We start from the raw sequence: 13,733 nt of genomic DNA, 5'->3' as shown, positions 1-13,733 counted from the left end.
AGGAAATTATTAGGAAAAAAAAAGATGTCTTTTAGAAAAATGGAAGTCCAAACCTTTAACTCGGATAAAAGAATACCAGAGAGAACACAAATGGTGGCAAAAAAAGAGAAGCAAGTTAGTCGTGTAAGGGAGGCAAAAAAAGGATTATGAGGAACATACATGGCTGTGAACATCAAAACCAGCAACAAAACAAAGTTCTTCAAGTACATCAAAAAAGCAGGAAGCCAGCAAGGCGGGAAGCTGCAGGGCCCGCTAGATGACAAAGGAAACAAAGGGTGTGCTAAAAAGATGACAGGGAGATTGCAGAAAAGCTGAATGAATTGCTTGTGACCTTGTCTTCACCCAAGCTAGGAGGTGAGGAAAAATTCCTGCACTCTGAACCAAGCTTCTTAGGAGGCTTAATCCCGAGGAACTCAACAAAGATACAGTGGTAGACAAGGAAGAAGTTCTGGCAGCCATTGATAAACTTAAAATGTTACCAAATCCTTCTGGCTCCAGATTGTATCTTCAATTCACCGAGAGTTCCCTCTTAAAGAGCTCAAGCATGAAATTGTTGATCTTTCTCACTCTTTAATATGCAACTTATCCTTGGAAATCAGTAGCTCCATCCCTGAAGATCTGAAGATGGCCAATGTCACATCAATCTTTAAGAAAGGGGATCTAGGGGACCCGGAAATTACAGAAGCCAGTCAGTTTGACATCTGTCTCCTGGTAAATTAGTCCGGAATCTGTCATTAAAGATAAAATTATAAAACATGTAGAAAAGCAAGACCTGCTGAGAAAGAGTCAGCATGGCTTTTGCAGAGGCAAATCCTGTCTTGGCTACAAACTTACTAGAGTTCCCTTTTGAGGATGTAAACAGGCATGTGGATAAGGGGGAACCAGTGGACATTGTCTTCACTTGGATTTTCCAAAGGCTTTTGACAAAGTTCCTCACTCAATAGAGACTATTGGAGGAAACTCAGCAATGAAGGCAATAAGAGGGGAAGTCCTCCCTATGGATTAAAAAACTGGTTGAGAAACAGGAAGCAAAAAAGAGTGGGTGTAAATGGGAAATTCTCACAATGTGGAGAGATGTAGGGAGTGGTGTCCCCTAAGCGATCCGGTCAGATGGGGACTCAGTGCTCTTTAACCTATTCATAAAATGACCTGGAAGTAGGGGTGGGTAGCGTGGTGGCCAAGTTCTTCAGGCAGATGATACCAAATTATGTAGGGTGGTGCAGAACTCACAAAGGATTGGCGCAGGGAGCTCCAAGCCGACCTTTTGATAAATTAGGGTGAGTGGGCTAAGAAATGGCAAATGCAGTTCTAATGTAGCAAAATGCAAAAGTGATGCACATAGGGGCAAAAAAAATCCAAACTTCCACATACGATACAGGGGTCAGTGCTATCAGTCACAGACCAGAAAGCGGATTTAAGCCAAGCTGATAGTTCCGCCCATGGGAATGTCAACCTCAATGTATGGCAGCTGTGCGCAAACCTCTATGCTGGGATGATAATTAGGAAAGGAATCTGAGAATAAAACTGCAAAGATTGTCGCATGCCGCTTATATAAATTGCAGCGACCACGCATCTCTTTGAGTACCATGTGTATTCGAGTTCTGGTCGCCACATCTCAAAAAAAGGATATTGGAAGAGATAGAAAAAAGTGCAGAGAAGGGCTTAATTTCCAGGATGATTGAGGGACTGCAGCACCTTCCTTATGAGGAAAGGCTGCAGCCGCTTGGGGACTCTCTTTTTTTTTTTTTTTAGCTTTGGAGAGGAGACGTCTGAGGGGGGATATGATTGGAAGTTCATGTAAAATTATGCATGGGGTAGAAAATGCTGACAGAGAGAAATTTTCTCTCTTTCCTCGGCCAATACTAGAACCAGGGGCATTCATTGAAAATGCTGGGGGAAGAATTCAGAATCCAATAAAAGGAAACACTTCCTTCACGCTAACGCGGTGATTGGTGGTTTGGAATATGCTGCCACAGGAGGTGGCAGGTGATGGCCAACTAACCCATGGATAGCCTTTAAAAGGGGCTTGGACAGATTTATGGAGGAGAAGTTCGATTTATGGCTACCTAATCTTGGATCCTCTTTGGATCCTTGAGATTGCAAATGCCTTTAACAGTCTGAAAGGTGCTCCGGAGCAACAGCCAGCAGAAGGCCATTGCTTTCACACATCCTACGATGTGAACTCCCAAAGGCACCTTGGTGGGCCATTACTGCGAGGTAGCAGTAGAGCTGACTAGATTGGACTCTCTGGTCTGATCCAGCCAAGGCTTGTTCTTATGTTCTTATGTTCTTGGGCAGATACATAGGGTGGTGCTTTTGGTATCTGGTTGCATTCCTGGCCAGCAAGGCCAACAGCCTTCCCAGGTTAATACTTCTTGAGGGGCCAGAGCAAAGCAACTACATTGATAGCCGCTTCATTGTATTCACACAAAACGGCAGGGTATAGTGGTTAAGTATGGGCTGACTCCAATCTTGGAGAATCACGCTTAATTCCCCACTCCTCCACACATGAAGTTTACTGGGCGACCTTGGGTCAATACAGCGTTCTCAGCAGAACTTTTCTATCATCCATACAGAGGCAGGCAGTGGCAACCACCTCTGAATATCTTTTACCTTTGAAAGCTGTGGGTCTTCAAAGTCAGGGGTGACTTAATGGTGCATCAATAATACATACACAATATGTTATAGTAACAGTTCAACTTCCAATCTGAGAAAGATTTCATGTGATTCTTCAATTCTTCCATACTGCTTTGTGCTCATTTTGGTTTGTCTTGATAAAGAGTATATGTGGATTGTGGTTTTACCTTAAGATCCTCAATAAATAATGAATTTGCCGGGTTGCTTGGCAGAAGCAAAACTTTCCAGCAGTGAACCTGAATAGAACTTGTGAGGATTGCTTGAAATGTATAGTAGTCATCACTCTTAAAAAATTCTGTACCTACCAGTCACACCTGATCTATAGCTTAAAGATGGGACTGTGGATCACATCCACAGAAGAAAAATGTGCCATGTCAAATAGTCCTGGCTTGTATCCATTAGACCCATTCCTTGCAAAGTGCGAAACTTTTTCCTGGCCATTACAGTTCAGTGCGAACCTCTTCAAATTCTTTGAGGTTTTAAAGAGAGGCTGGACTTTGGCCCTTTGTCAGGAGTTCTTTGAGTGTGTATTCCCTCATTGCAGGGTGTGACTTGATGGCCCTTTGGGGGTCTTTCCAACTCCATGATTCTGTTACAATGGCGTTGTTCTTGGGGTTAGCAGATCTAAGGAACAGCCTGGCTGGCTGAATGGCAGTCTGAAGCGGAGCAGGAATCTGCAGAAATCAATCCGCCTGCCTTTTGCGATGAAAATGCCCCTTTAAATCTTTGCAATGTGCCTACCTGGAATGCTAGGCACCATCTCCATGGATGCTTCTTGAAGGACACTCGGCCTGAGAAGACATGCAAGTTTGGGGCCACCTGAATGGGATTTTGTCTGGTCACTGCTCTAGTTTCGATTTTTATTTGTTTGTTTGGCTTATATGCCATTCTTCCCTCACAACAGGTTCAGAGCAGCTTTACAACAGTGTTCCCACATTGGTTAACAATAAAATCAATCACTTACATAAAATATATATTAATATAGCCATAATCCTAAATTCCCTACTCTAATATGTGAAGAGATCAGTCGAAAAGGCATAAGTAAAACAATAATAACGATCAGGTAAGTTGGACATTATAGATTTGATCTAGCAGTCATTACCTGTGGTATCATTTCCATTCCATCAGTACATTCCCAAAATGCCGCCTAAAGGGGGGACCCTGGGAACAGGGCAAATTGGGAAATTTGTGAAACCATCCCCTTCCAAGGAGTCTAAGCCAAATTGCATTTTAAGAGTCTGCCTCTCAACGATATGATCAGTGTCATCTATACTAGTCTGATTCTTGTGTGAACTGGCAACATGGATCAGGCCAGCTCATGCGGCATTGGTCCTCAATGCTAATGTCATATCCAGTGTAAAATGTCCGCTTGCCACAAATCCCACTCCTCCACTCTGCATAGTCTTTTCACCATGTTGGGTTTTATGCAAAACCAACATAAAATATAACTTCTCCATGTAGGAGTCAAGAATAAAATACTCCTCTTGGAAATTTTGTATTTTTTTTTCCCTCTGGATTGTTTGGACTACTTTTGTTGTTTTTTTGTCCCATAGTTGGCCAGTCTATACTGAAAGATGTGAGTAAGGCGAGGAAGCTTGAAGCAGCTCGGAGAACCATTCCTCCTCCAAGATGGCTCAAGTGCATCAATGTTGCCCCTCATCTCGCACAAGTGTCGAGGTGCCGGTTAGGAAGCATCAAGCCAAGTTCAAAGAGCAGGAGCAAGATGATTCCACTGTGTCCTGTATCGCATTCTTTCATTTTCACTTGAGGTAACAAAGCTTTCTGAGCTTGCCTTCTGTGCAGACATTGACTACTTTGTTTTCTTTTATATCTGTATCAGAAACATAGAGTGATTTCATATTCCTTGTGTGAATATATATACTCTTAATGGCAGCTGTAATCTCCTTTGTTTGAGCATCTATGAACTGTTTCCGGTGCATTCACGCATGAATCTGACCTATGAACTAATGACAGCAGAATGACACATTTTTTCACAAGAGAGTCGCTAATGCGATGTCAGTACATTTGGAAACTTGATGCTCTTTTCATTGGTAGAAAAGCTCGCTTTTCAAACACTGAGGTATATTCCATGAGAAGGATGGAGTTAGTTACAGTATTAAAAAAGCTTAAGCCCGGTCAACAGGGAAGTTAATGCTGCAGGAAATGAGGTCAGACAGGCCTCGAAACAGGTTTTGATTAGAGTGGCAGGGATTGTCATAGCAAAAACCAGGCTAATGGACATACCTGTTCCTTGTATCTTAAATCATAATTCCTCTCCTTACATGTGGAGTCCATCTTTTTGTGTTGTCTCAACTTATTTTAGAGGAATTAAGAGTCAAATGTTCACCTGAGACTATGGTTTATATCTTACAATGCTTGTTTTCTGCTAATGGAAGAAGATTTTTTCCAGGATTCTCCTTCCATTCACGGCAGATCCCATATAAACCCTTGTTAGTGCTGTTCTGGAGCTTCTGAGGTGGAGCAGTGAGTGGCCGCAAGATGGCTGAAACTTCCATTTTTTGAGCAGAAACTTTGTTTACTGCAAACCCATTAATTGATTGACTTTTTTTCCAGAAGGCTGTAGTTCCTGCTTTGCAGTCTTGCAAGCCTATCCAAAGAATATGGAAGAAAACCAGCAACATTTATATAGCATGACTTTTTTTCCCTTGTCAATTAAAAAATTGAAGATCACTCAACACATATGTTACTAGCCGCCAAGTCAATACTAAGTAAGAAGGCAAAAGCTTTATACAATTCATTTCTTTTATCTTTTCACCGACCACTGCTATAAAGTTCGCTTGTTCCTGCAAATGAATTGAAAAATAGTTTACAGAATTCTGTGAAAATTCTATTTTATTCATAGTATTTCTTTTGACTACTTTTACCCAATTCAGGATCCCCAAGTAAAATTGGCATTCATTATCCATCATCAGGTCATTTAGAAATATTTAAAATGAAATTTCATGCTAGTTTCTGTCAGGAGCTGGAAGGTATAACAGCTGCATGGCAAAACCCTTTGGATTGCCTTTAATGGACTGCTGAAGGACTAACTACAAGGACTACAGGTCACTAACAGAACTACAGGACTAACTTTCACCTGTTAGCAGTCAGCCAAAGGGAGAATGACTAAGCATGATTGCATCAGGCTATATATATATGAGTCAAGGTGGACCTTTTGACTGTACTCAGCCATAGAGCTAATTAATGTATCATAGTGTATATAAGCTAAGCTTTCAAGGCTCAGTTAAAGCATGTTCCTTTTAAGCTGGGGACAGGACCCTAAGCCAAGAGCTCTGTCCGCTTTAAACTGTATATAGTGTATTCAATGCCAATACATCCCTTTCTTTGAGTGAACTCCCTGGCTCCAGTGGTTGCCGCTGCACTCTGGTGTATGCTCAGTTGCGCTCACTGGCCGTCAACCTGGCATGTCAGGTTATGGAGCCCAGTTGCCGCTAGGCTACAGCACAACCCACTGGTGAAGTAACATTTACCCTAGTGGAATGGAGCTTAAGAGTAAAGGGCATGAAGTTCATGGCCGGGTCCCTACTCATGGGCTGCTGTTTGAAAGGCTCAATGAGTCCACCTACGTCTGGCATGGGCAGAGAAAATGAAATGCTTCCCTCATCCGGGGAAAGGACTCTGGAAAGCTGCACAGAAAGCTCGCAGATATGGACGACAATGATGAGGTGGAGTGCCTATGATGAGAAAGCCAGGAGCAGCCATTGTTCTAGCAGTGGAAAACAGCCAATTGGTGTTCCTCTTAGGATAAAACAACAGCTTTGGGGTGTTGGACTGCCCTCGAAAGAGCGAAAATTGTACCCAGAGGACAACAGCTGGCTCCAAGCTGATTCTGGAAAGCGTAGGACTCTTTAATCTCAAGTTGCATGAAGCGCAATGTGATTTCCCATCTGCAAAAAAACATGAGAGCACTCTTTGCTGATTTGTCTGATAGAGGTTTGGCTTTTTTGATAATAATCTGCAAGCTTTGATTTTGTGCTCTTCTCTTGGCACAACAATGGGGACCCATTAGTGGATGCAGTGGCTTTACTACAGTGTTGCCAGAGGATGATTTCTAACATTGGACTATGTGTCCGAGGCTTTTGGAACGTGGAAGGGGCAAAAGGGATTTCTACGTGCCTACCCTCAGGTAGCCTCCAGTGAACAACAGCATCAGCAAGGACCGCAGAGGTGACAAGCTCGGCGATGAGCTAATGCCTGTTCCCGTGAGATGTTACACCTGTGGAGCAACCAACCACCTAGCTTGGTAGGAATTCGCCAGCGAGGGCTACAGCGACCTAGATCGCCAGCTTAACCCAGGCTGTGCAGAGGGACCGGGGAAAGGAAGCTTTTCTGGTGCAACGGCACTTCAGCACCAAAAAATCTTACATGGCTTTTTTGGACACCGGTCTACAGAGACATATAGTAGCAAGGAGCAAGTTAAACGCTGCAGAAGAAGAGGACACCCGGATATTGAGAGGTGACTCTTGCTGACAGCTCTGCAGCTGTTGTACAGTCCCAAGGGGAGAGAAGTGTTTTACAAGCCATGGGGATTACCCTGCAGAACGCGTGTTACTAACATACCAAAGTATGGCATGCATAATCTATTAAGCCGCGTCCAGGTTGGCACTGGATGGGTATGCGTATGTACTTTTACTGCAGGACAGGGTGCTCCATAGCCAGGGGATGGGGACATTGTGGCACAGGCGTGCGCTATTAAGTAACAGGACTTTATAAATTGACTGTGGACAGTGCAACACCCCTGTGACCTGGTGATGTTCCAACTACCGCGGTGTGGGGTAAATGACCCACTCGCACCCAGCTTATCAGGTGCAATAACTTCCAGCAGGAAATGTGGGCATGCGTGAGCTTCAAGGCACTCGTAAAACAAAGCTTAGCAATAAAATGTGTGGTGTGCAATTTGCCAAATGTGATTGTTTTCTAGAGTGCAAAGTGTGTTTCGAGTGGGAAAGTGAAAACGCATCCAGTGGCAAGAGACAAAGCCCAAGGGTAACTAAGGACCCCTTTCGCCTTTGGTGCGCACTGGCGCGCATATAGCACAATCGGTGATGGTGTTTCCATCGGGGTGCTTTCAAATATGTTTTTTGTAATTGCGGGATTTATGCCATACGCCCACTTTCTCCTATTTCTTAAAAAAAAAGAAGAGTGAAGCCTTCCATGTATTTAAATTATGGCATACAAGGATCTGTAAACAATTTTGGATGTGATGTGAAAACAATCCAGATTGATGGTGCGCCGAGTAAATTTCTTAAGTAACCAATTCTACTGAGCCGCTAGACAAACGAGTAATAGATAGATTTGCAGTGTCTAATGCCTATGTGCATTCTGGAAAATATTTAGCAGAGAGAAAGATTGGTGTACTGAAACAAATGAAAAGTGCTGTACGCTATGCCAGACGCAAATGCAAAGCGGATAATGAGTCTCCTGGTGGAGGCATGGGCTTACTGTACTTATGCGTCATGTGAACAGATTGTTCAGCCAAGCACTCAAGTGATATCCCCGTGATAGGAAGCTGGTATGGTAAAAGGCACCTAAGTTAGACCACCTGTCTCATACTTTTGGTTATTCTTATGCCATCGTTCTGGCAAGCTTCCACAGAAAGAGGCAAGGAAGCTTAAAAGGTGCACTCACAAAGGCTTCAGTTTGTGGGTGTCCAGAGTGGGTATGAAGGCTTTCAGTTCCTATTACCAAATGGTCGAGGTACTATTTTCCAGAAGTGCTACGGAGTTTGAGAATGCCATCTCTGGTTGGTCCTGTCTTCGCATAGCATTCTTAGGACTCCCTGCTTTCTAAGCAGGAAAAGCCATCTGTCATTCTGCCATATGCTGATACAAACATATTGAGAGAGAAGGAGACAAAGAGCTGAAAGTGAAAGTTCTTCCTGAGGTAGATATGAAGAAAGACACAAGTCTAGTGTCCCTGTTAAAGCGAAGAATCAGACTCAGAAAGTGATAAGGAGAAAGAACCAATTCCCTCTAAAAGGTCTGCATCGTGACTAAAGGAAACCACCCCAGAGGCTTTGGGTATGACACACAACACAAAATGAAAAACAGAGAATGGAGCGGTGAATGTTTTACAAACAAATACTGGCGATGAATGGTCTGAACCAAACAATTATCAAGAGGTTTTGCACAGGGATGAAGTTGAGCAAAAAAAGCTTATGGTTTGAGAGCTATGAACTCAGAGTTCAAATCTTTAATGCTAATCTAGATGAAGTTTTCACTGGGAGGCTGATATGCCAAAAGGAAAGAACTCTGTTTAACTCCAGATGGGTCTATAAAGAAAGCTTTTAGCTTGAATGGTGAAACGCTTTTAAAGCCAGATTAGTAGCTAGAGGTTTCATAAAACAAAATTTTCCTGAGGATCTTTACTGAAAACCTATGCTGCTACAGCTAGAGTATGAATCCATCAGGTTGTGTGTTTGGCTATTGCTGAACAAAGGGTATGTCTCCAAGAATCCAGATGGCCAATTGTAACCGCCTATCTGAGATGCAAAAGAGGTGGGATGAGGAGATATATATGAGACCACCAACCTGGTTACAGGTGTAAAACAAATAAGGTTTCTACCTAAGTATGGAATTTGTACAAAACCGGGCTGAGGGCTTTATTACTGCACCAAGAGGGTAAAATAAAAGAGCTCTTGGAGAGAACACAAATGGTTAACTTCCACTCAGCAAGCAAACACCCATGGTAGAAAGGTTTCCAAGAACTAGACAGGACACAAGAATGCATGATCTCCGGTCTCAGCAGAAGTGTAATCGGTCTTGCAGTATATTGCTTTCCATTAGCAGACCAGATATTTCACATGCTGTCAACGCATTCAGCAAACGCATACGACAACCAACGAAACAGACCCGGACCAGTAAAAGCGTTGAAATTCCATATATGCAACTACGTTCAAAGCCAGGTTTACTTCGTGTCCAGATCCTTCACAAACTACCAACATTGCTGGATATAGCAGTTTTATTTAATGAAGAGAACAATACCATCCCGCCCGCTGGTATGCGATAACCCACTTAAACATTTTATATATATCATTTAAGAAAAAAACTAGTAGCACAAAAGCAGCTGTGAGGCTGGCATACCCACGTGCTGTGAATAGTTGTGCTTTAGACATGCAGTTTAAATCGGAATTAGCTAAAGACCCTAGGTCCTCAATGTTCCAAAAAAACCAAGCATATTATTCAATGACTCTCAAAGTTGTGTTCACCAGTCTCGTAAAGCCGTAATGCCCCTGTTACATCTGCCATCCGCTATCCAACGCGCGGCGGTGGTTTTATTCAAAACATCATGACAGATGATAGTTCCAAATTGAGACTCATAGAGGCAAGCTTCCTTACCTTCACAGATGACAATAAGGCATGGACATCCTGACCAAGCAATTAACCTCTATAAAACATGAAAGAAGGCTAGAGAGTTGTTGGGGTGCATAACTGATGCATCTCTGAACAAGTCAGCCATGTTATGGAAACCTGGAGGCATATACTCTGATATTGAGGAGAGCAAGGAATGGTAAGATAAACAAAATGTGATGTGAGGACTTGCCAAGCATTCTGGGAAGGGGTGCTCAGGAGCTTTTGAAGGGTGATAACAGGTTCTGCATTGGCAAAACCCTTTGATTGTCTTTTAATGGATTCTGCTTGAAGGACTAATTCTGAAGTCACCTGTTTTAGTGGTGCTTCAGCTGAAGGGAATGACTAAGCATGTGATTGCATCAGCTATGGAGGAGATGAGGTCATGTGACCTTTGACTGTACTAGCCTATAGGCTTAATTAATGTATCAGCAGTATATATAAGTGAAGCTAACTCAGTTAAGCATGTTATTCTTGGGGAGCATGAGGATCCTACAAGCTTAAGGCACTGGTCCGCTCAAACTTGTATATGAGCTGTATCAATGCCAATACATCCTTTCTATTTGAGTGAACTCCTATTCCAGTGGTTATTGTCGCATTCTGTGGTATGCTCAGTTAGCTTTACGCCGTCAATCTCATGTCTAGTTTTCTAATTAAGTGTTTAAGCTCTCCTGTTGGTTTCTTTTACCTATTATGTCTTCAGAAACCTATATAGATCAATGATGCTAATTTCAGAGTGATAGCTTTTCACTGAACCCTCTGTTCTGCATTGTGATGAAGATATAATACCAGGTCGATGATAGGTACAATGAACTTTCTCTTCTCTCTCTCTGTTTCATTTGACCTTGATATTTTGCCTCTAAAGGGTATAGGGCCATTTTAGTGGAGGAGGAGTTCCTGAATCCCCAGCAGAGGTGATCCCAGATGTCAATGAGCTTGTGGATCCCATCTGCTTCCAGCCTGCAGGTGGCATTGATCTCCGAGATTCTCAAATACTATCCTGGCCAATGTTAATCCTAGTTTTGTCAGTTGGTTATGTCTGAGAAGGAAGCAATGATGATGGTTGAACCACACCGTAAGCTGCTGTTCTTTAAACCCTCTATGTGTGTATGGAATTATTACTGAAGGAATAGCTTAGTCTAGACTACTGGATTTAATTTCTGGAATCATTTGCTCTATTTTCCTTGGCCATTTTGAATATAGCATATGTTAACTCAGACCCTTGGTCTACCTAACAACATATAATCTGTTGTGATGGCAGCAGTTCTCTTGAGTTACAGGGAGAGAGATTTTTCCACAGCATTTTCTTCCTGAGATGCCAGGTATTGAACCTGGGACCTTCTGCTTGCAAAGCATGTTCTTACACCACTGGAAGAGCTCCTCCCCTTCAACAGGTCTCCTGGAGCTATGGTATATGTATTTCATTTTTCATCTCATTCTCAAACTAGTCTCCATTGTCATCCAGACAGACCGGGTTCCTAAATTTAAATGAGTTTGCGCCTGAAAAATCATATATAATCAACTTACAGTATAGCATATATCTAGTTTCTCTTCTGTTTTGTAGAAAGTGGCTTTGGAAAAGAGCTGTTCTCTGGTGAGAGAGGTGTGACAATGTTTGTGACACAACAATGTTCAATATTCTTTGGGTTTGTTCAGCAAATGTGGCTTTGGGGTGTGTCTGGACTGTTACCGTCCTCCAGGAAAACCTCCACCACGGAAGTAAGTGATTTTTCTGTCAAAGTTGCAATGCTTAAAAAATGGTCTAGTGACATAGTTTTAGAGGCATTAATCAGGAATGAAGAGGATCCAGGTTTAGCAATTACATGGGTCTCCCATCTGGTTATTGACTTTTGTTTCTTGCGTTATAGGAAGGGGTTTTTCAACCTTGAAAGTGTCTGGGAAGACAGTCCTGTGAGAAGTAACTTCCACCCAGAACACCAGAAGATCTAATTATCTGATCTAGTACAGCAGGGATTCCCATCCTTTCGTGCAGGTACCATTGGAATTCTCACTACAGCCTTTAAATGGACATTTGGCCACAAAATGACAGCCATAAGAGGCAGTCACTACTTACTTTCATGTCATTATTATGGCTGTTGGCCAGCTGCTACCAAAGCAACATTTTAAAAAAAATCTGCAAAACTAATTCAAATCTCCAGTAGCCAATCGAAGTCTTGCTGGGAAGCTCCACAGTCTGATCTGACTCTGCCCATGTCAAGCCATTCTTGGTAAAGGCACCAGAAAAGGTGTTGGATGGTGGAACCATGAGAATCAGTGAGCTGAGGTCCCCTGAAGTAAAACAAATACTTTATTCATATAGTTTTACATTACTTGAACTGTTCTTTCATCACCGATAATTATGGGTTTCCCTTCTTACTGGTCATAGGTCATTTAAGTGCTAGAAATATAAAATAGAAGTCTTTCACTTGAGGAGCCAGGTTTGTGGCTGGTCAAGAATATTCCAATGCCCTATTCCTTCTCAGTCAAGAGGAAAGTGAACGTGTATTGTTGGTGTTTGGAGTAGGGCATTCCCATCTGTTATGAGCACATGGAAAGTTTGGTGAAAAATGGCAGATATGCTGATACAAATGATTGTCAGCCATGAAGACTGGACCATCTGTTCATGAGAGGAATCGGAGGAACCAAAAAATGCCTGAAGATGCATAATTTCATTTAAAGGTTGAGAGGAGCACTTTTCAAGTATGGAAAGTGTGGAATAATTCTCAGTACTAGGATTGCACTACTGGAGCACATTGTGTTTGAAGCTGACCACCAATACCAGATTTTATGCAAAGTTTGTCATTAAAAATTGTACCACCTCCAACCAAGGGTCGATGACATTTTGTATTTATATTAATCCTGAAAAGTCACTGTAACAGTGCGATATGTGAATAAGTGTTTTAGAAGGTGAAAGTTCTGGTTCTTTCAACTTTCTGGGAGACAGAGGAAATTGGTGATGAAGGAGGTTTTCATGGCTTGAAGTGTGGCAAATGGCAACCTACATGAACCAGAAAATCTCATGCCAACACAGGACAATTCCTAAGCATTTCAGGTGATACTTTGGAGTTCACTTTTTCATATGCTGTCTCATACTCAATTATCTCTTTTGTTCTGCCGGCTTTGAATACTTTTAAAGGAAATGAAATGTAATTTCATGCAGCTTCAGTCTCACTATGATCTTTCAATGCTTCTAACATTAAGGCAGCCATCATGGGTCTTCCTGCTGTGATCTGCAAAACGCATATACTCTGGCAATGCTCTGGACAGTACATGTCCGTCGGGAAGACTAGAGACTTTGCATTGTGGATGCAGATGTTTCCTCAAGGTAGCTGGCTGTGGAGCTCATTAACAAAAAAGGTATTCCACCGAGGGCCATCTTAGTAGCATTATAGGCTTCTGGGCAAAAGCAGTCAGTACTGGGGCCCCATGCAATACCACCACTACAGGAATAATAAAATGTAGATGGTCGCATACATTCATAATCTTGAATAATCTCACTACTTGCTTACTCTACAAGTGTTCCTAATGAATCTCAGATTCAATCTCTAATAACTAATGGCATCTAAATATAACCAATATCATTGCTATTAACTTTCAAGTGAGTTGATGTTAACATTTATGCTTACATGTCTTCATGTGAAGAGAGATATGTGCATACCAACATACATGTATCGGAGGGAGGACCGAGGTGCCATGATACTAAATCAGACACTAAAACAATGTCCA

The 13,733-nt window shown here is 42.3% G+C and overlaps 1 protein-coding gene across 1 annotated transcript in view; it reads left to right on the top strand.

Annotated features, from left to right (window-relative positions):
• KDM3B (lysine demethylase 3B) overlaps positions 1-13,733 on the top strand; it is a 65,529-nt gene that overhangs the window by 27,894 nt on the left and 23,902 nt on the right. Inside the window, 2 exon segments of the mRNA XM_048487352.1 lie at positions 4,191-4,231; positions 4,233-4,320. Coding sequence (XP_048343309.1) covers positions 4,191-4,231; positions 4,233-4,320 — 129 coding nt within the window.

This window comes from Sphaerodactylus townsendi, linkage group LG03, assembly GCF_021028975.2.
Source record: "Sphaerodactylus townsendi isolate TG3544 linkage group LG03, MPM_Stown_v2.3, whole genome shotgun sequence".
NCBI lineage: Eukaryota > Metazoa > Chordata > Lepidosauria > Squamata > Sphaerodactylidae > Sphaerodactylus > Sphaerodactylus townsendi.
Note: the sequence above shows the minus strand (reverse complement) of the source record. Positions and strands in the feature narration are given on the sequence as shown.